The sequence below is a fragment of the Ranitomeya variabilis genome, chromosome 4 (assembly GCF_051348905.1).
Source record: "Ranitomeya variabilis isolate aRanVar5 chromosome 4, aRanVar5.hap1, whole genome shotgun sequence".
Classification (NCBI taxonomy): Eukaryota; Metazoa; Chordata; class Amphibia; order Anura; family Dendrobatidae; genus Ranitomeya; species Ranitomeya variabilis.
This window is the reverse complement of record NC_135235.1, coordinates 773,234,767-773,260,378: the sequence shown is the minus strand read 5'-3', so window position 1 is coordinate 773,260,378 and position 25,612 is coordinate 773,234,767. Positions and strand designations below refer to the sequence as shown.

General features: G+C 45.7%; 1 protein-coding gene across 2 annotated transcripts in view; it reads right to left on the bottom strand.

Annotated features, from left to right (window-relative positions):
• Window positions 1-23,150: 23,150 nt before the first annotated feature.
• LOC143766951 (uncharacterized) overlaps window positions 23,151-25,612 on the bottom strand; it is a 77,073-nt gene continuing 74,611 nt past the window's right edge. The window contains exon 7 of one of the 2 annotated variants that reach the window (XM_077254968.1): window positions 23,151-25,098. In XM_077254968.1, coding sequence (XP_077111083.1) covers window positions 23,573-25,098 — 1,526 coding nt within the window. In that variant the 3' untranslated portion in view covers window positions 23,151-23,572. The remainder of the gene's footprint in view (window positions 25,099-25,612) is intronic. The other variant, XM_077254970.1, reaches the window with a different exon arrangement.

The window sequence follows — 25,612 nt, the reverse complement described above, 5'->3', positions numbered from 1 at the left end:
ACGTCATGGCATTTTAAGCAAAGGAGGCTGCCAGTTAACAGCGGTAAGGTGCAGGGGCCTCCGGAGAGGTGAGTATATCAATATTTTTTATTTTAATTCTTTATTTTACACATTAATATGGATCCGATACCGATTCTCGATACCACAAAAGTATCGGAACTCGGTATCAGAATACTTTATATTATTGAAATGTCTTTGAGATGTATTTAATTTATTACAATAAAATCTTGAAAAACTTTTACAATTCCGTGTCTTTGCTTTTTTACAAATGTATAAATCAAGCGCTTTATACTTGGTGGTGTTGTAACATGGCCATATACATAATATGCCCATACACTGAGCCTGGTGTGTTATAAAACACATATAAAATGAGAAACCCAGTATCAAATAATGCTGCAGAAACACAGGCGTGGTGTTGTAACATGGCCATATACATAATATGCCCTTGCACTGAGTCTGGTGTGTTATAAAACATTGACCTTTCACAATTTTGATAGAGACATACATAATTTACCAGGATAAAATACATTGTGCTACACAACAACATGATAATAATAGCCTGACAATCAAAATCATTGCGCTGTACAGCCACAAAATTGTAATTTAATTGATAGCAACATTATCAAAATCAAAATTAAATGGTTTGATAATACATCTAGCAATTTTAATTGATACTCTTATAACACAACAAAGTATTACAGGGGGAATGGCTACACACTGCAGAGAGGAGGGGTTACACACTTTGATAAGGGCGGGGACCTATCAGATTAAGTTTGACGAATGGTACCTCTTCTCTACTACTCCTGTATATGCCACACACAACCTCCATATGCCAGCTCACCCCTGTATATGCCACGCACAACCTCCATATGTCAGCTCACCCTGTATATGCCACGCACAACCTCCATATGCCAGCTCACCCCTGTATATGCCACGCACAACCTCCATATGCCAGCTCACCCCTGTATATGCCACGCACAACCTCCATATGTCAGCTCACCTCTGTATATGCCACGCACAACCTCCATATGTCAGCTCACCCTGTATATGCCACGCACAACCTCCATATGCCAGCTCACCCCTGTATATGCCACGCACAACCTCCATATGCCAGCTCACCCTGTATATGCAACGCACAACCTCCATATGTCAGCTCACCTCTGTATATGCCACGCACAACCTCCATATGCCAGCTCACCCCTGTATATGCCACGCACAACCTCCATATACCAGCTCACCCCTGTATATGCCACGCACAACCTCCATATACCAGCTCCCCCTGTATATGCCACGCACAACCTCCATATGCCAGCTCACCCTGTATATGCCACGCACAACCTCCATGCCAGCTCACCCCTGTATATGCCACGCACAACCTCCATATGTGAGCTCTCCCTGTATATGCCACACACAACCTCCATATGTCAGCTCCCCCTGTATATGCCACGCACAACCTCCATATGTCAGCACCCCCTGTATATGCCACGCACAACCTCCATATGTCAGCTCACTCTGTATATGCCACGCACAACCTCCATATGCCAGCTCACCCCTGTATATGCCACGCACAACCTCCATATGTGAGCTCTCCCTGTATATGCCACACACAACCTCCATATGTCAGCTCCCCCTGTATATGCCACGCACAACCTCCATATGTCAGCACCCCCTGTATATGCCACACACAACCTCCATATGTCAGCTCACCCCTGTATATGCCACGCACAACCTCCATATGCCAGCTCCCCCTGTATATGCCATGCACAACCTCCATATGTCAGCTCCCCCTGTATATGCCACGCACAACCTCCATATACCAGCTCACCCCTGTATATGCCACGCACAACCTCCATATGTGAGCTCTCCCTGTATATGCCACGCACAACCTCCATATACCAGCTCACCCCTGTATATGCCACGCACAACCTCCATATGTGAGCTCTCCCTGTATATGCCACGCACAACCTCCATATGTCAGCTCCCCCTGTATATGCCACATACAACCTCCATATGTCAGCTCACCCCTGTATATGCCACGCACAACCTCCATATGTCAGCTCCCCCTGTATATGCCACGCACAACCTCCATATACCAGCTCACCCCTGTATATGCCACGCACAACCTCCATATGTCAGCTCCCCCTGTATATGCCACGCACAACCTCCATATGTCACACCAAGAGGACAAAAGAAAAAGAATGGACTAAATCAAGCCTGCACAACCATATAGAAAAAATACCAAAACATGTTTATTGAACACCACAAAGAGGACACTTAAAAACATCTAAAATACAACTGTGTGTATAACACCCCAATATGACCTCCTAAATATGCAGCAGTAATACATAGCAGCCGACCATGCTCAATATGAAGTGATATATGCCAATAGACCTAAATGAATACAATACAACAATACATGGGTGACAGAATGTATGGCCACTTGGTGTCTGGGGAATGTGGCCCTGAATCAAGGGAGAAGACCTAGGTGGATAGAACAAAACTCCCAACTGGGAGAACTTATGAAGTCGGCATGCCACCGAATGAGCGTTCAGCTGGGTCTGAGATCACGGTGGATATAGAACAGAGGGTCGGAGAGTCAAGCCAGAGCTGCAAAATCGCAGAGCCGCATGCCACAAATGGCCGATCAATGGTCAGGAGGGGGTGTAAAAAGCAGAGCCCCACGCGTATCGCCGCCGCAGCGGCTTCATCAGGGGAAGTGGGGTATGTGGTGTACAACCCACATATAAATGAGTACATAAATCTGTATCATGACATACCGGTGTGCTCCAACACGGAGCGGCAGGCAGAGGGCGGAGCGAGAGTGCAGTTACATGTGGAGAAAAGGGAAAAATACGGAGGCCTCCGTAGGACAAAGTCAGCGTGTGCGCAGATGTGGCTCCATATCCGGGCCACACTGCGCATGCGTCAAAAGAGCAGAGTCACAATGAAGCAAAAACAGAGCGCCGAGATAAAAGAATGTGCGGCCAAAGGGAAAATCCCCCCATCCCTCCTATAAAGAAGAAAGTGAAAGGGAAGATGTACAAAATAGGTATACCCTAGTGCCCCTAAAGGAGATAGTAGAATATATTGTAATACGTCCTAGTAAATAACTCCTACACAAAGATACGGACCAAAAAATAGAAGATGAAATATCACAAAGCACACATGTTAATAACATTGAATCAATGATATCTATATACAGGTCCTTCTCAAAAAATTAGCATATAGTGTTAAATTTCATTATTTACCATAATGTAATGATTACAATTAAACTTTCATATATTAGAGATTCATTATCCACCAACTGAAATTTGTCAGGTCTTTTATTGTTTTAATACTGATGATTTTGGCATACAACTCCTGATAACCCAAAAAACCTGTCTCAATAAATTAGCATATTTCACCCGTCCAATCAAATAAAAGTGTTTTTTAATACCAAACAAAAAAACCATCAAATAATAATGTTCAGTTATGCACTCAATACTTGGTCGGGAATCCTTTGGCAGAAATGACTGCTTCAATGCGGCGTGGCATGGAGGCAATCAGCCTGTGACACTGCTGAGATGTTATGGTGGCCCAGGATGCTTCAATAGCGGCCTTAAGCTCATCCAGAGTGTTGGGTCTTGCGTCTCTCAACTTTCTCTTCACAATATCCCACAGATTCTCTATGGGGTTCAGGTCAGGAGAGTTGGCAGGCCAATTGAGCACAGTAATACCATGGTCAGTAAACCATTTACCAGTGGTTTTGGCACTGTGAGCAGGTGCCAGGTCGTGCTGAAAAATGAAATCTTCATCTCCATAAAGCATTTCAGCCGATGGAAGCATGAAGTGCTCCAAAATCTCCTGATAGCTAGCTGCATTGACCCTGCCCTTGATGAAACACAGTGGACCAACACCAGCAGCTGACATGGCACCCCACACCATCACTGACTGTGGGTACTTGACACTGGACTTCAGGCATTTTGGCATTTCCTTCTCCCCAGTCTTCCTCCAGACTCTGGCACCTTGATTTCCGAATGACATGCAAAATTTGCTTTCATCAGAAAAAAGTACTTGGGACCACTTAGCAACAGTCCAGTGCTGCTTCTCTGTAGCCCAGGTCAGGCGCTTCTGCCGCTGTTTACCTGGGGAATGCGGCACCTGTAGCCCATTTCCTGCACACGCCTGTGCACGGTGGCTCTGGATGTTTCCACACCAGACTCAGTCCACTGCTTCCTCAGGTTCCCCAAGGTCTGGAATCGGTCCTTCTCCACAATCTTCCTCAGGGTCCGGTCACCTCTTCTCGTTGTACAGCGTTTTCTGCCACATTGTTTCCTTCCAACAGACTTACCATTGAGGTGCCTTGATACAGCACTCTGGGAACAGCCTATTTGTTGAGAAATTTCTTTCTGGGTCTTACCCTCTTGCTTGAGGGTGTCAATGATGGCCTTCTTGACATCTGAGGTCGCTAGTCTTACCCATGATGGGGGTTTTGAGTAATGAACCAGGCAGGGAGTTTTTAAAAGCCTCAGGTATCTTTTGCATGTGTTTAGAGTTAATTAGTTGATTCAGAAGATTAGGGTAATATGTTGTGAATTTGGATTCTGGGCTCCCCCGGTGGCCGCTTGTGGAATTGGACTTGTCATCCTCTTTCCTGTTTCACCTGATTCCATCAGTAGTGGGTGTCGCTATTTAAGCTCATTTCTCTGGTGGTTTCTTGCCGGTCAACAATGTTATCTGATGCCTCTCAGTGCTTGTTCCTGCTTCTAGACAACTACTGATAAGTTGGACTTTTGTCCATGTTTTGTTTTGCCTATTTGTTCCAGTTCGCAGCTGAAGTTTTGTTACTGTGTCTGGAAAGCTCTCGTCGATCAGGGATTGCTACTCTGGCGTTATGAGTTAATGCCAGAGTTTAAGGTAATCTCTGGATGGTGTTTTGTTAGTATTTTTCTGCTGACCATGAAAGTATACTATCTGTCTTCTGCTATCTAGTAAGCGGACCTCAAATTTGCTAAGACTATTTTCCTGCTGCGTTTGTTGTTTCATCTGAACTCACCGTCATTATATGTGGGGGGCTACTGTCTTCTTTGGAATATTTCTCTAGAGGTGAGCCAGGTCTTATATTTCCCTCTGCTAGCTATTTAGGTCTTAGGCCAGAGCTGGGCATCTAGCTATAAATAGGAAATGCTACCTGGCTATTTCTAGTTGCGCGGCAGGCTTAGTTCATGGTCAGTATAGTTCCATCTTCCGAGAGCTTGTCCCTCTATAGGCTTGCTATGATCTCTGCCTGCAGAGATCATGACAGTGCAGAGATCATGACAGTTTGACCGGCCCACTAAAGTGTTAAAGACCCAGGTTGAGAAAGGAGAGTTATAAGAAGTCTGCTGGAATTTTTTTTTTTTTTTTTCCTCCAGTCTGCCTTGCTGCAGTCTTTTTTCTCTCTCTCCTCCTAATCTCTGTATGCTCTGTGTGCACCTGACAATAATGGATCTCCAGAGTGTAACTGCGGGTTTGAATAATCTCATCACGAAAGTACAAAATTTACAAGATTTTGTAGTACATGCTCCGGTATCTGAGCCGAGAATTCCTTTGCCGGAGTTCTTCACAGGGAATAGAGCTAGCTTCCAGAATTTCCGAAATAATTGTAAGCTTTATTTGTCCCTGAAGTCTCGTTCAGCTGGAGACCCTGCTCAGCAGGTTAGGATTGTGATTTCCTTGCTCAGGGGTGACCCTCAAGATTGGGCCTTCTCATTGCCAGCAGGGGATCCTGCGTTACGCGATGTGGATGCGTTTTTTCTGGCCTTGGGCTTGCTTTATGAGGAACCTCATTTGGAACTTCAGGCAGAAAAAACTTTGATGGCACTATCTCAGGGGCAAGACGAAGCTGAAGTTTTCTGCCAAAAATTCCGTAAATGGTCTGTGCTTACTCAGTGGAATGAGTGCGCCTTGGCGGCAACTTTCAGAGAAGGTCTCTCTGATGCCGTTAAGGATGTTATGGTGGGGTTCCCTTTGCCTGCAGGTCTGAATGAGTCCATGACAATGGCTATTCAGATTGATAGGCGTCTGCGGGAGCGCAAACCGATGCACCATCTGGCGGTGTCTATGGAAAAGACGCCAGAAAGTATGCAGTGTGATAGAATTCTGTCCAGGAGTGAGCGACAGAATTTTAGACGGAAGAATGGATTGTGTTTCTATTGTGGGGATTCTACTCATGTTATATCGGCATGCTCTAGGCGTACAAAGAAGCTTGATAAGTCTGTTTCCATTGGCACCATTCAGTCTAAGTTTATTTTGTCTGTAACCCTGATTTGCTCTTTGTCATCCATTGCCACGGACGCCTATATTGACTCTGGCGCCGCTCTGAGTCTTATGGATTGGTCCTTTGCCAATCGTTGTGGTTTTGATTTAGAGCCTTTGGAGACTCTTATTCCTCTGAAGGGGATTGACTCCACCCCATTGGCTAATAATAAACCACAATACTGGACACAAGTAACCATGCGTATCAATCCGGATCACCAGGAGATTATTCGTTTCCTGGTGCTGTATAATTTACATGACGATTTGGTACTGGGATTGCCATGGTTGCAGTCTCACAACCCAGTCTTGGACTGGAGAGCTATGTCTGTGTTGAGCTGGGGATGTAAGGGTATTCATGGGGACGTACCTTTGGTTTCTATTTCGTCGTCCATTCCCTCTGAAGTCCCTGAGTTCCTCTCTGATTATCAAGACGTCTTTGACGAACCCAAGCTTGGGTCGTTACCTCCGCACCGTGAGTGCGATTGTGCCATAGATTTGATACCGGGTTGTAAATATCCAAAGGGTCGTTTGTTTAATTTGTCTGTGCCGGAACATGCTGCTATGCGGGAATATATAAAGGAGTCTTTGGAAAAGGGACATATTCGTCCATCTTCTTCTCCCTTTGGAGCTGGGTTTTTCTTTGTCTCAAAAAAAGACGGCTCTTTGAGACCATGTATTGATTATCGGCTTCTGAATAAGATCACTGTTAAGTATCAATACCCATTGCCATTGCTTACTGATTTGTTTGCTCGTATAGAGGGTGCTAAGTGGTTCTCTAAAATTGATCTTCGTGGGGCGTATAATTTGGTGCGGATCAGGCAGGGGGATGAGTGGAAGACCGCATTTAATACGCCCGAGGGCCACTTTGAGTATTTGGTCATGCCTTTTGGTCTTTCTAATGCCCCTTCAGTTTTCCAGTCTTTTATGCATGATATTTTCCGCGATTTTCTGGATAAATTTATGATAATATATCTGGATGATATTCTGATTTTTTCTGATGACTGGGACTCTCATGTCCAGCAGGTCAGGAGAGTTTTTCAGGTTCTGCGGTCTAATTCTTTATGTGTGAAGGGGTCTAAGTGCGTTTTTGGGGTCCAGAAAATTTCCTTTTTGGGGTATATTTTTTCTCCCTCTTCCATTGAGATGGATCCCGTCAAGGTGCAAGCTATTTGTGACTGGACTCAGCCCTCCTCTCTTAAGGGTCTTCAGAGATTTTTGGGCTTTGCCAACTTTTACCGCCGATTTATTGCTGGTTTTTCGGATGTCGTTAAACCACTGACTGATTTGACCAGACAAGGCGCTGATGTTGCTAATTGGTCCCCTCATGCTGTAGAGGCCTTTCAGGAGCTTAAGCGCCGTTTTGCCTCTGCCCCTGTGTTGCGTCAGCCTGATGTGAATCTGCCTTTTCAGGTTGAGGTTGACGCTTCGGAGATCGGAGCTGGGGCAGTGTTGTCGCAGAAAGGTTCCGACTGCTCCGTCATTAGGCCTTGTGCCTTCTTTTCTCGCAAATTTTCGCCCGCAGAGCGGAATTATGATGTTGGGAATCGGGAGCTTTTGGCCATGAAGTGGGCGTTTGAGGAGTGGCGCCATTGGCTCGAGGGGGCTAGGCATCAGGTGGTGGTATTGACTGACCACAAAAATTTGATTTATCTTGAGACTGCCAGACGCCTGAATCCTAGACAGGCGCGCTGGTCTTTATTTTTTTCTCGCTTTAATTTTGTGGTGTCATACCTACCGGGTTCTAAGAATGTTAAGGCAGATGCCCTTTCTAGGAGTTTTGACCCGGACTCTCCTGGTAATTCTGAACCCACAGGTATCCTTAGGGAGGGAGTAATTTTGTCGGCCGTTTCTCCTGATCTGCGGCGGTCCTTGCAAGAGTTTCAGGCGGATAGACCGGATCGTTGTCCGCCTGATAGACTGTTTGTTCCGGATGATTGGACCAGCAGAGTCATCTCTGAGGTACATTCTTCTGCATTGGCAGGTCATCCCGGAATTTTTGGTACCAGGGATTTGGTGGCAAGATCCTTCTGGTGGCCTTCTCTGTCACGAGATGTGCGAGTCTTTGTGCAGTCATGTGACGTTTGTGCTCGGGCCAAGTCTTGTAGTTCTCGGGCTAGCGGACTGCTGTTGCCCTTGCCTATTCCTAAGAGGCCTTGGACACACATCTCGATGGATTTTATTTCAGATCTGCCTGTTTCCCAGAAGATGTCTGTCATCTGGGTGGTCTGTGACCGTTTCTCTAAAATGGTCCATTTGGTTCCTCTGCCCAAGTTGCCTTCTTCTTCTGAGTTGGTTCCTCTGTTTTTTCAGAATGTTGTCCGATTGCACGGTATTCCTGAGAATATTGTTTCTGACAGAGGTACCCAATTTGTGTCTAGATTTTGGCGGGCATTCTGTGCTAGGATGGGCATAGATTTGTCTTTTTCATCTGCTTTTCACCCTCAGACTAATGGCCAGACCGAGCGGACTAATCAGACCCTTGAGACATATCTGAGGTGTTTTGTCTCTGCTGACCAGGATGATTGGGTTGCTTTTTTGCCATTGGCAGAGTTCGCCCTCAATAATCGGGCCAGTTCTTCCACCTTGGTGTCCCCGTTTTTCTGTAATTCGGGGTTTCACCCTCGATTTTCCTCCGGTCAGGTGGAATCCTCGGATTGTCCTGGAGTGGATGCGGTGGTGGAGAGATTGCATCACATCTGGGGGCAGGTTATGGACAATTTGAAGTTGTCACAGGAGAAGACTCAGCGTTTTGCCAACCGTCATCGTCGTGTTGGTTCTCGGCTTTGTGTTGGAGATTTAGTGTGGTTGTCTTCTCGTTTTGTCCCTATGAGGGTCTCTTCTCCTAAGTTTAAACCTCGGTTCATCGGCCCTTATAGAATATTGGAGATTCTTAATCCTGTTTCTTTCCGTTTGGACCTCCCTGCGTCCTTTTCCATTCATAACGTTTTTCATCGGTCGTTATTGCGCAGGTATGAGGTACCTGTTGTACCTTCTCTTGAGCCTCCTGCTCCGGTGTTGGTTGAGGGTGAGTTGGAGTACGTTGTGGAGAAAATTTTGGACTCTCGTGTTTCCAGACGAAAACTCCAGTATCTGGTCAACTGGAAGGGTTACGGCCAGGAGGATAATTCTTGGGTCAATGCATCTGATGTTCATGCTTCTGATCTTGTTCGTGCCTTCCATAGGGCTCATCCTGGTCGCCCTGGTGGATCTGGTGAGGGTTCGGTGCCCCCTCCTTGAGGGGGGGGTACTGTTGTGAATTTGGATTCTGGGCTCCCCCGGTGGCCGCTTGTGGAATTGGACTTGTCATCCTCTTTCCTGTTTCACCTGATTCCATCAGTAGTGGGTGTCGCTATTTAAGCTCATTTCTCTGGTGGTTTCTTGCCGGTCAACAATGTTATCTGATGCCTCTCAGTGCTTGTTCCTGCTTCTAGACAACTACTGATAAGTTGGACTTTTGTCCATGTTTTGTTTTGCCTATTTGTTCCAGTTCGCAGCTGAAGTTTTGTTACTGTGTCTGGAAAGCTCTCGTCGATCAGGGATTGCTACTCTGGCGTTATGAGTTAATGCCAGAGTTTAAGGTAATCTCTGGATGGTGTTTTGTTAGTATTTTTCTGCTGACCATGAAAGTATACTATCTGTCTTCTGCTATCTAGTAAGCGGACCTCAAATTTGCTAAGACTATTTTCCTGCTGCGTTTGTTGTTTCATCTGAACTCACCGTCATTATATGTGGGGGGCTACTGTCTTCTTTGGAATATTTCTCTAGAGGTGAGCCAGGTCTTATATTTCCCTCTGCTAGCTATTTAGGTCTTAGGCCAGAGCTGGGCATCTAGCTATAAATAGGAAATGCTACCTGGCTATTTCTAGTTGCGCGGCAGGCTTAGTTCATGGTCAGTATAGTTCCATCTTCCGAGAGCTTGTCCCTCTATAGGCTTGCTATGATCTCTGCCTGCAGAGATCATGACAGTGCAGAGATCATGACAGTAATAGGTCATTTAGAGAACCTTTTCTTGATATGCTAATTTATTGAGACAGGTTTTTTGGGTTATCAGGAGTTGTATGCCAAAATCATCAGTATTAAAACAATAAAAGACCTGACAAATTTCAGTTGGTGGATAATGAATCTATAGTATATGAAAGTTTAATTGTAATCATTACATTATGGTAAATAATGAAATTTAACACTATATGCTAATTTTTTGAGAAGGACCTGTATAATATAAGTCCAGAATATTTCTTTTGTACATCCATGGAGGTAAATCTTCACACGCACAATAATCCTCCATTAATTAACATGAAGCAAGTAATAGATGTCTGTAATGAATACTACCACACAAATTAAGACTCCCAAGGTAATATGACGTGTGTCAGAAATCCGGAAATAGGAAGGCTCAAGTCATGTATAGGAGCAATCTAAAATGGAGAGTTCAATATGAGTCCATCCATAATCCATGATGAACATCTGTTCCAAGCGACCCACATTCCGCTGTAATGATAAACGCGATGAAAAAATGCATGCATAATGGATATAGCAGAAATCCATAGTAAACATCTGTTCCAAACGACATAGACTCCAATGTAGTAATAGACGTGATGAAAGCTGTATGCATAGTAGCTGTAAAACCCCATAGGGTAAGTGCCCATGGATAACAACCCAAGAGATATCTAGGAGAGAAAAGGGGACAACAATAAAAAAAGAGACGAACCATATCTTTCAGGGTCATAGGTAGATTTAAACGATATAGAAAACACCTGATGTTATGTCGATTGCAACTGCATGGAGATGGATCTACTATCCTAGGAACCCCGTAAAAAGAAGTTCCTCATTTAAACCTGCAGGGGCCACTGTTTGTAACTTGAAAATCCATTTGGACTCAATTTGAAGAAGCAGCCTACTTTTATTTCCCCCTCTCTCATTGGGGACAAGTTTCTGCAGGAACCACCGTGCTTGGCCAAAAAATGTTCCGCCACTGGGGTAAGAGTTTTACCCTTTCTCTGATCTAGGGCCGCCAGATGTATTGTAGAAATATGTTTTTGAGCACACTTCCTGAGTTCCTGAGTGGTTTGCCCAACATACAACATCTTACAGGGGCAAATGAGGGCGTAAATCACGTCCCTAGATCTACAATTAATGTAGGACCTCAAGAGGTGTTTGGTGAGCAAAGTGGGGTGCAAAAAGAGGTCACGGGTAGGTACCATGTGGGGACAGATGTTACAGTCCCCACATGGGAATGACCCTTTCAAGGTGATACCTCTATTAAGTTTGACCGTCGGTCTCTTAAAGTGACTCCGAGTCAGAATGTCCCTAAGGTTAGGTGCACGTCGTGCCGTAAGAAGAGGCCTGTTACTGGTGACTTCCGAAGTGTGTATATCTGTTCGGAGAATCTGCCAGTGCCTGGACAGAATGTCACTAACCTGTTGCCAATTGTTGTTAAAATCGGTGATAAACCTGGTCTGACTCTCTTGACTTTGTCTCTTAGAGGATAAAAGTGACCCCTGATCTTGCATCCTTGCCCTCTGGTAGGCCGTGGAGATGACACGCCTGGGGCAGCCCCTGTGTCGAAACCGATCCGAGAGCTCCCGAGCCTGGGTTAAAAAATCGGTATCAAGGGTGCAGTTCCGTCTTGTACGTAGGAACTGTCCCGTTGGAACACCCACCTTTGTATGCCAAGGATGAAAGCTGGAAAATTCCAGAAGCGAGTTCGTTGAAGTGGGTTTTCTAAAGAGGTCGGTGGCCAAATGTTGCTCATGCGGAAATACCCTCAAATCCAGGAAGGTGGTATCACTGGTAGAAATGGAGAACGTGAGAAAAATATTAACAGAATTGGAATTCAACTCATTGAAAAACATGACACATTCTTCTTCAGTGCCCTTCCAGATGATGAAGACATCGTCTATAAAGCGATACCAGGCGTGGACGTGGGCAGTGAATGAAGGGGAGGAATATACAAATAACTCCTCCCACCAACCTAAAAAGATGTTAGCATACGCTGGTGCACACCTCGCGCCCATCGCCACGTCCGATCGCTGGAGGTAATAGACTCTGTCAAAAAGGAAAAAATTGTGATGAAGCACAAAAGACATCAAATCAAGAAGGAACGAATCATGGCCTCTGTCCATAGATGTTTTCTTATCCAGAAAGTATGCTAACGCTCTTATCCCGTCTTGGTGGCCAATATTCGAATACAGTGATTCTACATCACAGGTAACTAGTAAGCAATTACTAGGAAGTACCACCTGGCTACACATGCTGATGAAGTGTGAGGAATCCCGAATAAATGAAGGGAGGGAAGAAGCAATGGGTTGAAGGAAAAAATCCAAATACTCCCCTGCCCTCTCACACATACTGCCTCCATATGTCAGCTCACCCCTGTATATGCCACGCACAACCTCCATATGCCAGCTCACCCCTGTATATGCCATGCACAACCTCCATATGCCAGCTCACCCCTGTATATGCCACGCACAACCTCCATATGTCAGCTCCCCCTGTATATGCCACGCACAACCTCCATATGTCAGCTCCTCCTGTATATGCCACGCACAACCTCCATATGTCAGCTCCCCCTGTATATGCCACGCACAACCTCCATATGTCAGCTCCCCCTGTATATGCCACGCACAACCTCCATATGTCAGCTCACCCTGTATATGCCACGCACAACCTCCGTATGTCAGCTCCCCCTGTATATGCCACGCACAACCTCCATATGCCAGCTCCCCCTGTATATGCCACGCACAACCTCCATATACCAGCTCACTCTGTATATGCCACGCACAACCTCCGTATGTCAGCTCCCCCTGTATATGCCACGCACAACCTCCATATGTCAGCTCACCCTGTATATGCCACGCACAACCTCCATATACCAGCTCCCCCTGTATATGCCACACACAACCTCCATATGTCAGCTCCCCCTGTATATGCCATGCACCACCTCCATATGTCAGCTCACCCTGTATATGCCACGCACAACCTCCATATGCCAGCTCCCCCTGTATATGCCTCGCACAACCTCCATGTCAGCTCCCCCTGTATATGCCACGCACAACCTCCATGTCAGCTCCCCCTGTATATGTCACGCACAACCTCCATGTCAGCTCACCCTGTATATGCCACGCACAACCTCCATATGCCAGCTCCCCCTGTATATGCCACGCACAACCTCCATATGTGAGCTCTCCCTGTATATGCCTCGCACAACCTCCATGTCAGCTCCCCCTGTATATGCCACGCACAACCTCCATGTCAGCTCCCCCTGTATATGCCACGCACAACCTCCATATGTCAGCTCACCCTGTATATGCCACGCACAACCTCCATATGTCAGCTCACCCCTGTATATGCCACGCACAACCTCCATATGTCAGCTCCCCCTGTATATGCCACGCACAACCTCTATATGTCAGCTTCCCCTGTATATGCCACGCACAACCTCCATGTCAGCTCCCCCTGTATATGCCTCGCACAACCTCCATGTCAGCTCCCCCTGTATATGCCACGCACAACCTCCATATGTCAGCTCCCCCTGTATATGCCACGCACAACCTCTATATGTCAGCTTCCCCTGTATATGCCACGCACAACCTCCATATCAGCTCCCCCTGTATATGCCTCGCACAACCTCCATGTCAGCTCCCCCTGTATATACCACGCACAACCTCCATGTCAGCTCACCCTGTATATGCCACGCACAACCTCCATATGTCAGCTCCCCCTGTATATGCCACGCACAACCTCCATATGTGAGCTCTCCCTGTATATGCCACGCACAACCTCCATATGTCAGCTCCCCCTGTATATGCCTCGCACAACCTCCATGTCAGCTCCCCCTGTATATGCCACGCACAACCTCCATGTCAGCTCCCCTGTATATGCCACGCACAACCTCCATGTCAGCTCCCCCTGTATATGCCACGCACAACCTCCATATACCAGCTCCCCCTGTATATGCCACGCACAACCTCCATGTCAGCTCCCCCTGTATATGCCACGCACAACCTCCATATGTCAGCTCCCCCTGTATATGCCACGCACAACCTCCATGTCAGCTCCCCCTGTATATGCCACGCACAACCTCCATATACCAGCTCCCCCTGTATATGCCACACACAACCTCCATATGTCAGCTCCCCCTGTATATGCCATGCACAACCTCCATATGTCAGCTCCCCCTGTATATGCCACGCACAACCTCCATATACCAGCTCCCCCTGTATATGCCACGCACAACTTCCATATGCCAGCTCCCCCTGTATATGCCACGCACAACCTCCATGTCAGCTCCCCCTGTATATGCCACGCACAACCTCCATGTCAGCTCCCCCTGTATATGCCATGCACAACCTCCATATGTCAGCTCACCCCTGTATATGCCACGCACAACCTCCATATGTCAGCTCCCCCTGTATATGCCACGCACAACCTCCATGTCAGCTCCCCCTGTATATGCCACGCACAACCTCCATATACCAGCTCCCCCTGTATATGCCACGCACAACCTCCATGTCAGCTCCCCCTGTATATGCCACGCACAACCTCCATATACCAGCTCCCCCTGTATATGCCACGCACAACCTCCATATGTCAGCTCCCCCTGTATATGCCACACACAACCTCCATATGTCAGCTCCCCCTGTATATGCCACGCACAACCTCTATGTCAGCTCCTCCTGTATATGCCACGCACAACCTCCATATGTCAGCTCACCCCTGTATATGCCACGCACAACCTCCATATGTCAGCTCACCCCTGTATATGCCACGCACAACCTCCATATGCCAGCTCCCCCTGTATATGCCATGCACAACCTCCATATGTCAGCTCACTCTGTATATGCCACGCACAACCTCCATATACCAGCTCCCCCTGTATATGCCACGCACAACCTCCATATGCCAGCTCCCCCTGTATATGCCACGCACAACCTCCATATGTCAGCTCACCTGTATATGCCACGCACAACCTCCATATACCAGCTCCCCCTGTATATGCCACGCACAACCTCCATATGCCAGCTCCCCCTGTATATGCCACGCACAACCTCCATATGTCAGCTCACCTGTATATGCCACGCACAACCTCCATGTCAGCTCACCCTGTATATGCCACACACAACCTCCATATGTCAGCTCCCCCTGTATATGCCACGCACAACCTCCATGTGTCGGCTCCCCCTGTATATGCCATGCGCAACCTCCATATACCAGCTCCCCCTGTATATGCCACGCACAACCTCCATATACCAGCTCCCCCTGTATATGCCACGCACAACCTCCATATGTCAGCTCCCCCTGTATATGCCACACACAACCTCCATATGTCAGCTCCCCCTGTATATGCCACACACAACCTCCATATGTCAGCTCCCCCTGTATATGCCACGCACAACCTCCATATGTCAGCTCCCCCTGTATATGCCTCGCACAACCTCCATATGTCAGCTCACCCCTGTATATGCCACACACAACCTCCATATGTGAGCTCACCCCTGTATATGCCACGCACAACCTCCATATACCAGCTCCCCCTGTATATGCCACGCACAACCTCCATATACCAGCTCCTCCTGTATATGCCACGCACAACCTCCATATACCAGCTCCTCCTGTATATGCCACGCACAACCTCCATATGTCAGCTCATTCCTGTATATGCCACACACAACCTCCATATGTGAGCTCACCCCTGTATATGCCATGCACAGCCTCCATATACCAGCTCCCCTGTATATGCCACGCACAACCTCCATATGTCAGCTCCCCCTCCACATGTCAGCTCCCCCTGTATATGCCATGCACAACCTCCATATGCTACATCCCCCCTGACACATGCCAACCATGTCTCATATGTCTCATATTTTTACCTCTGTACAAAAAGCAGTATTCCTGGCTCTTCACATCTGCAGCCGATAGTTACTAATGGATGATGTCACCACCCCACTCCTGCCGTCGCTGAAGCACCCCTGGTATACTGTACAGCAGGTCGTCTTGTCTCCAGCTGCTCATCGGGTCTACAGCAGGCAGCAGCTCATCGGGTCTACAGCAGGCAGCAGCTCGTTTGATATCCTGTCCTGATCTCCTGCAGCTCGTCCGCTATGCACAGTGTGACCATCCAAGACCTGTTATGCCGGAAGTGAACAGTACAGCATCCGGCATAACAGGGTTTGCGATAGAGTGTAAATGGAGTTCAGCAGATAGCGCTGGCCTCTAATAAAATGGCGCCTGGCCACACCTACAGCTGTGAATTGAGACGTGCCCAGTTCACTGCTGATGCGGCTGCAATGTTAGAGATAGAGTCATCATCTGACCGCTGTCTCCTATGCCCAGGGACTGCCGTATTTGAAGATTGAAAGTGTCGTTCAGCAGCCATTACAGACCTGTAAGGTAAAATGGCAGCCCCCAGTGGCTGCATTAAAACAGTAAAAAAAAACATAACAGAGTCAAGCTTAGGTGAAAACATCTTTTTGGATAATTTTCATTTTTACAATAAATAAAAAATCACGGCACCTTCCCTTTAATCTCATTTCAACCTTGATAGTGACACTCTCAGGATACATTTTACTGTATGATGGCACTTTTACACATAGCCACTAGATGAAGCTGCATTTGCCTGAATTTTTATATCTACACAAATGATATTTTGTTGTGTTAACTATATACTATTTAACATTATAAGCTGTGTATTTTTGTAATGATTTGTATGTATAAATGATTGATTACCTCTTCTGTCTCTAAAAACAATCCCATTTAACCCCTTTCCGACATCAGGTGTAAATGTACGCCGATGTCGGAATCCCTCCCTCTGATGTGAGCTCCAGCGCTGAGCCCACATCTTTTCTGGCACATGTCAGCAAGCGCACCAGAAATCCCACCCAGTGACCCCATCACATGATTGTGGGTCACCGATGGGTTGACATAACAACCAGACTTCTCCAGCAGAAGTCTATGGTTGTCACTGCCGAATTGCTATGAGTGCCACCCGCTAGCCAAAAACGCATGGAACAGGGATCGTCTCGCCGAACTCCCACTCTTCTTTTAATATGGGCAAAATGCTACTAAGGCAACACAGGGTGAGGGTAAAACAGTGCGGCAATGCTTTATTTTACCACAAAACAGGCAGATAACACATAGAACAGTCCCAGCACAGTACCCGAGATGGTGCACATTACAGAGTCTCACCCTTCCGCTGACTCGCTGGGATAATAGCAGCTGTGACTACAGATCTTCCACTGTCGCTACCTCACTTGTGGCACACACACAGAGAGGAGGTAACGACAAGCGTAGGAAGATGACAGTCCATAGAGTCCATACAAGGTACAAGGCCAGTTGATCTGAGGATCACAACCTGGCTTCTCCAAACGTATCCAATGGAGCAGATATGTATTCTTCCAACCGAGGCTGACAACCCCTAGGTTGTTTCCTATAGAAAGATAGATCCGTGTCCCTCGTAATGGAGCCATGATGTAAAATGGCTGCTGTCCTGTCTCTCGCCCTTTTGAGATGTATGGATGTCTTGGCAGAATCTCTCTGACTGTTTCTCAGTCTCTTTATACAGAGGCATGTAACCTATTATCAGACTTAACAATTGTTCCTCATTCAGTATTTACATAAAGGGTAAGGGTACCGTCACACAGTACCATTTTAATCGCTACGACGGCACGATCCGTGACGTCGCAGCGTCGTATGATTATCGCTCCAGCGTCGTAGACTGCGGTCACACGGTGCAATCACGGCGCTGGAGCGATGCCGAAGTCCCCGGGTAACCAGGGTAAACATCGGGTAACTAAGCGCAGGGCTGCGCTTAGTAACCCGATGTTTACCCTGGTTACCAGCGTAAACGTAAAAAAAACAAACAGTACATACTTACATTCCGGTGTCTGTCCCCGGCGTCTCAGCTTCTCTGCACTGTGTAAGCGCCATAGCCGGAAAGCAGAGCGGTGACGTCACCGCTGTGCTCGCTTTCCGGCCGGCAGGCGCTCACACTGCAGAGAAGCTGAGATGCCGGGGGACAGACACCGGAATGTAAGTATGTACTGTTTGTTTTTTTTACGTTTACGCTGGTAACCAGGGTAAACATCGGGTTACTAAGCGCGGCCCTGCGCTTAGTTACCCGATGTTTACCCTGGTTACAAGCGAACACATCGCTGGATCGCTGTCACACACAACGATCCAGCGATGTCAGCGGGTGATCAAGCGACGAAAGAAAGTTCCAAACGATCTGCTACGACGTACGATTCTCAGCAGGATCCCTGATCGCTGCTGCGTGTCAGACACTGCGATATCGTAACGATATCGCTAGAACGTCACGAATCGTACCGTCGTAGCGATCAAAATGTGACTGTGTGACGGTACCCTAAGGGTACTTTCACACAGTACCATTTTGATCGCTACGACGGCACGATCCGTGACGTCGCAGCGATCGTATGATTATCGCTCCAGCGTCGTAGACTGCGGTCACACGTTGCAATCACGGCGCTGGAGCGATGCCGAAGTCCCCGGTAACCAGGGTAAACATCGGGTAACTAAGCGCAGGGCCGCGCTTAGTAACCCGATGTTTACCGTGGTTACCAGCGTAAACGTAAAAAAAACAAACAGTACATACTTACATTCCGGTGTCTGTCCCCGGCGTTCTCCTTCTCTCCACTGTGTAAGCGTCATAGCCGGCAAGCACAGCGGTGACGTCAGACGTCACCGCTGTGCTCGCTTTCCGGCTGGCAGACGCTCACACAGTGGAGAGAAGCTGAGACGCTGGAGGACAGACACCGGAATGTAAGTATGTACTGTTTGTTTTTTTACGTTTACGCTGGTAACCACGGTAAACATCGGGTTACTAAGCGCGGCCCTGCGCTTAGTTACCCGATGTTTACCCTGGTTACAAGCGAACACATCGCTGGATCGCTGTCACACACAACGATCCAGGGATGTCAGCGGGTGATCAAGCGACGAAAGAAAGTTCCACACGATCTGCTACGACGTACGATTCTCAGCAGGATCCCTGATCGCTGCTGCGTGTCAGACACTGCGATATCGTAACGATATCGCTAGAACGTCACGAATCGTACCGTCGTAGCGATCAAAATGGTACTGTGTGACAGTACCCTAAGAATGGAGAAGAGATCAAGTCGTACTTGATTATTTAAACTATTTGCATAGTTTTAACCTCTCTGCTTTAGAAGTCAACAAACTGGCTCCATAACACAATGCATAATTAGCATATCAGCAAAGATCACTAGTGATCAAGGATAAGAGCACAATATAAGTCAATATTCCAGGCTTACACAAACAAAAGTCTGTTTTCTTGACCAACCAGAAATCAACACTTGAATTTGAGAGCCAACATACAGATAACATTCTATTATTCTTCGTTTGCTAAAAATAGTCATCTGGTTAATAAAGATACAATGCTGTATGTCTTCACAATGCCAAAAGTGAAAAAAAAAAAGTTTTTAATGTTAAAAATAAATAAACGTTCAAATCACCCCTTTTTGCCCCATTTAAAATAAAATTAAAAAAAATCAAGCATACACATATTTGGTATTACCGTGTTCAGAATCACTTGATCTATCAATATAAAATAAGAATTAACCTGATCGCTAAACGGCGTTATGAGAAAGTCAAAAACGCCAGAATTACTTTTTTTGGCCGCCACAACATTGCATTAAAATGCAATAATGGGAGATTAAAAGTTCATATCTGCACCAAAATGGTATAATTTAAAATGTCAGCTCGGCACCCAAAAAATAAGCCTCCACCCAACCCAATATCATGAAAAATGGAGATGCCACGGGTATCGGAAAATGGTGCAATTCTTTTATACTTTACCTAATAAAGATGAGTTATTTTTACTGATGTTTGTTTTGGGTCGTTTATTTTCTGTTGGTATTTGGTTTATCCCATAAAACTCCCATATAATATTCTCACCTTGAACGCACACCGCGCGCATCATGTTTTTGTACAATTTGTCAATAATATATATAGGTTCTCCCTGTCTGAGTTATTTTTGAAGATCAACAAAATAAGATTTTCCTGTAATTCATTTCTCACCCTCTAGGTATAATAATGGCTTTTCCCGGTGTGGGACTTTTGATGTTTAAAAAGGTTGACAACTAGTTGGACAAGCCCTTCTCATTCCTCATGTTTGGTCCTGTTAAAATAAAAATCCTCATACAAACCTCCCATTGTGGCGCCGTTTCAGTGGTGTTGGCGCTTGTGTTCTTGGGGATCTTTTGAGGTTTTTACGTCATGTGAGCCCTGTGCCCAATCAGCGCTGACGTCACTGTCCCCACCTTCGGACAAATCAAGCATCATGAGGCAGAGAGCAGCCGCGGCCCTGGCTTCCAGTTCATGGTCAATACGTCCGAAGGAAGGAACAGTGAAGCTGCCGCTGATCGGGTGCAGGGCTCGTGTGATGTAACAACCTCACATAAGCCCCGGGACAGTGAGTCTCGACACCGCTGAAGTGGAGCTGGCACGCCAGCGGAGTATGAGTGTTTTTATTTTAATGAGGCCAAACACGAGGATTGAGTTCACTAAGAAAAAAAAAGATGTACTGTATATTTACCGTATTTTTTGGATTCTAAGATGCACCTAGGTTTTAGAGTAGGAAATTAGAAGAAATTGAAGCAAAAAATGTGGTCAATTCTGTACTTAATATCCCCTATCCTGGTATATATGGTCCCCTCACCCCATCCTGATACACATGACCCCCTCATCCCTTCCCTGGTATGCATGGATCCCTCATCCCTACACTGGCCTCATCCCTATACTAGTATGCATGGCCCTCATCCCTATACTAGTATGCATGGCCCCCATCCCGGTCCTGGTATGAATGGCCTAATCCTTATAATTGACCCCCATCCTAGTATGCATGGCCCCATCAGAAAAAAAAAAAAACCTGCCCGGCGCTCCCTCACAGCGTCCTGCTCCGATGCCAGCAGCTGCTCTATGCTTGTAAGCAGCACATGGCAGGGACATCACAAGCAGAGCACAGCTGCCGGAGTACTCGCCCGGATTGTGCGCACAGAGAGCAGTGAGTATTCATTGCTCTTCAGTAGCGATCAGTGTCAGCCACCGGCTTCCTGCTGCTGCCGGCGGTCACGTGTGCCGCTACTTAAGAGAAATGAATATTCATTGGATTTATTCATCAGGAGACTATTTAATATTAAACTATATTCAAGCTGGACTAGAGGAAGAAAACCCTAAAATCATGTATCATGTTATCCGAAACAGAAAACCAGCCACATATTGGCAGAACCTAGACCTCAAACTATATACTTTGTAAGTTCATCAGTAGTTTGTGGTCTCACTCATCACCGTATAGAGGCACTCACACCACCAGTTAGTGCAGCCGAGTCTGAATTTCTACTGCAGGCAACTTTTTGGCTTTTTTTTCGCCCTTCTTTTCCCCTGATGAATACCCTTGACAGGGAAGAAAATGCGTTGGGAGGCTACATTAGGGAGACTACATTTTTCACGGAGGTTACATCTTTCCTGGGCAATTTACAAGCAGGTCCACACTTGGGTACTGCCCTTGTCAGGGCAGGAGTATAACAGGACAGGCGCCCGACAGGGAGAAACAGAAAAACTACCCTGTCTTTACTCTTTAAATCCCCCTCTCTTTCTTTCCCTGGATCCTGTTCCCCCATTGCAATAAATAGGCTGTGGAGGACATGAATAAGAACCTATGCCGGTGAGATTGAACCATTTTTTACTTGAGCACTGCTAATCATGAGCACTCATATTTTGTAATTGTTGGTTGTAGGTTTGTCCTAAGTATACATTGGCCTATTTTAAAGTATTGAGTAAATGTTAAGTTTTAGTATTTTTTGTTCTTGGACATGTTTTAAATTATAGTGTTGCCTGATTGGTCAGGTATTTATTGGAAAAGATAACTCTGATCCTTTGTACTGGATATTACTTACACTACTAATTAACAGCTGTTAGGGTACCGTCACACAGTGCAATTTTGATCGCTACGACGGCACGATTCGTGACGTTGCAGCGTCGTATGATTATCGCTCCAGCGTCGTAGACTGCGGTCACACGTTGCAATCACGGCGCTGGAGCGATGCCGAAGTCCCCGGGTAACCAGGGTAAACATCGGGTTACTAAGTGCAGGGCCGCGCTTAGTAACCCGATGTTTACCGTGGTTACAAGCGTAAAAGTAAAAAACAAAACAAACAGTACATACTCACCATCTGATGTCCGTCAGGTCCCTTGCCGTCTGCTTCCTGCTCTGACTGAGTGCCGCCGTACAGTGAGAGCAGATCACAGCAGTGACGTCACCGCTGTGCTGTGCTCTGACTTTCCGGCCGGCAGACAGTCAGAGCGGGAAGCAGACGGCAAGGGACCTGACGGACATCAGATGGGGAGTATGTACGGTTTGTTTTTTTTTACTTTTACGCTGGTAACCACGGTAAACATCGGGTTACTAAGTGCGGCCCTGCGCTTAGTAACCCGATGTTTACCCTGGTTACCAGCGAACGCATCGCTGGATTGCTGTCACACACAACGATCCAGCGATGACAGCGGGAGATCCAGCGACGAAAGAAAGTTTCAAACGATCTGCTACGACGTACGATTCTCAGCAGGGTCCCTGATCGCTGCTGCGTGTCAGACACTGCGAGATCGTAACGATATCGCTAGAACGTCACGAATCGTGCCGTCGTAGCGATCAAAATTGCACTGTGTGACGGTACCCTTACAATACCAAACTAGGACAGTCCCTATAGGAGAAAAACACAAGAATTATACTGTATTGTCACATACTATCTATTCCTGACACTGGAGTGGCGTATAAACTTACGAAGTATATAGTTTGAGGTCTGGGAACTGTCAATATGTGGCTGGTTTTGACTTTTTCGGATAACATGATACATGATTTTAGTTTTTTTTGTCTAGTCTCGCTTGAATATAGGTCAACATTAAAGTCTCCTGATTAGTCGCCTTTGGTGAGGACGATGAAACCTGTAGAAATTTGAGGCTTGGAGAGTGAGTGTGTATACGTCACCTCACTTTATATACTGAACTGTGGGGTACATGTTTTTTCTATTAGTCACCTACTGACTAACCTTCAGGGGGTGAATTGTGTGTATAGTTGTACATTTGGAATTAATGAAGTTTAGTTTTATCCTTTTGTCAGCAAATATGAGGACTGACAAAAGACAACCCATTTCAGAAGATTCAATTTTTTTTAAAAACTATTCCAACATTATGAACATAAAAAAGGCTTCGCCCCTATGTGATGTCTCTGATGTATATTAATAGTATATTTCCAAGTAAAATATTTCCTACATTAAGAAAATGAAAAAGGCTTCTCCCCTGTGTGACTGCTCTGATGTCTACCAAGAAGTGCTATATGGTTATAACATTTCCCACATTCTGAACAGGAAAAAGGCTTCTCCCCTGTGTGAGTTCTCTGGTGACTAACAAGATTCCCTTTCTGGTTAAAACATTTCCCACATACTGAACATGAAAAAGGCTTCTCCCCTGTGTGAGTTCTATGGTGACGAACCAAATCTGATTTATGGTTAAAACATTTCCCACATTCTGAACATGAAACAGGATTCTCCCCTGTGTGAGTTCTCTGGTGAGTATCAAGATGCCATTTCTGGTTAAAACATTTCCCGCACTCTGAACAGGAAAAAGGCTTCTCCCCTTTGTGGGTTCTTTGATGGCTATCAAGATTTATTTTCCATTTAAAACATTTCCCACATTCTGAACATGAATATGGCTTCTCCCCTGTGTGAGTTCTCTGATGTACAACAAGAGTCTCTTTACACTTAAAAATGTTTCCACATCCTGAACAGGAAAAAGGCTTCTCCTTCATGTGAGTTCTATGGTGATTAACCAAATTTGATTTCTGGTTAAAACATTTCCCACATTCTGAACAGGAAAAAGGATTCTCCCCTGTGTGAATTCTCTGGTGACTAAGAAGAGCTGATTTCTGCTTAAAACATTTCCCACATTCTAAACATGAAAAAGGCTTCTCCCCTGTGTGAGTTCTATGGTGAGTAACCAAATTTGATTTCAGGTTAAAACATTTCCCACATTCTGAACATGAAAAAGGCTTCTTCCCTGTGTGAGTTATTTGGTGTGTAACAAAACTTGATTTTTGTGCAAAACATTTCCCACATTCTAAACATGAAAAAGGCTTCTCCCCTGTGTGAGTTCTGTGGTGAGTAACCAAATTTGATTTCAGGTTAAAACATTTCCCACATTCTGAACATGAAAAAGGCTTCTTCCCTGTGTGAGTTATTTGGTGTGTAACAAAACTTGATTTTTGTGCAAAACATTTCCCACATTCTAAACATGAAAAAGGCTTCTCCCCTGTGTGAGTTCTATGGTGACGAACCAAATCTGATTTCATGTTAAAACATTTCCCACATTCTGAACATGAAAAAGGCTTCTTCCCTGTGTGAGTTCTTTGGTGTGCAACAAAACTTGATTTTTGTGCAAAACATTTCCCACATTCTAAACATGAAAAAGGCTTCTCCCCTGTGTGAGTTCTATGGTGACGATCCAAATCTGATTTCCGGTTAAAACATTTCCCACATTCTGAACATGAAAATGACTTATTTGCTTTAGGAGCGCTTTGTTTTTTAATGCCTCTTTTGAGACTTTGATTTTCCTTAGAAGTCAGTAATGAATTAGAAGATGGGACCCGTTTCATAAGATCAGATGACAGATCTTTGCTGTGAAAGAATGATATATCTGGAGTAAGAGCAATCACTTCAGTTGTATCTTGTAGGATCTCAAGATCATCAGATTTAAAAATTGAAGCTGTCAGCTGTCCCTCTGATCTCCTGGTACAGTCATCTGCTAAGATAAAAAAACATTTTTTTAAATAAAATATCCTCGAGTTTTATATTTTTGAACATTTCTACTTAAACGGTCCATAAAAATGGCAAGCTATGTAAAAAACGTATAATTTACCAAGACAATGACAGTTCAGTCTAATAGAAAACCTTGTTGGAGGAGCTAGTAGTGTGAGGTGCTTAACTGTTCATTTATTCTGCCTCCCAAATATCGAATAAAAATAAACCAATTATTGTTACGTAGGCGAAAATACCAATTCTCATCTCACAAAAACAAGTCCCCACTCAGGTCCATCATCTCAATAGAAAAACAGAGGTTCCCACACTATTAGTGGCTCAAAGGCTGTTGAAAAGTAAAAACCAATAAACCAATCCAGCAAGATCCACTCTCACTTCTAAGTCTTGTGAGCAGTATGGTCAAACAACATTTTCGATCCCTGTATTTAGCAATACTAGGTTGGGATCACACAGCGAGATACGGCTGAGTCTCGCAGGTTAAAACCAAGCTCTGGCACTGG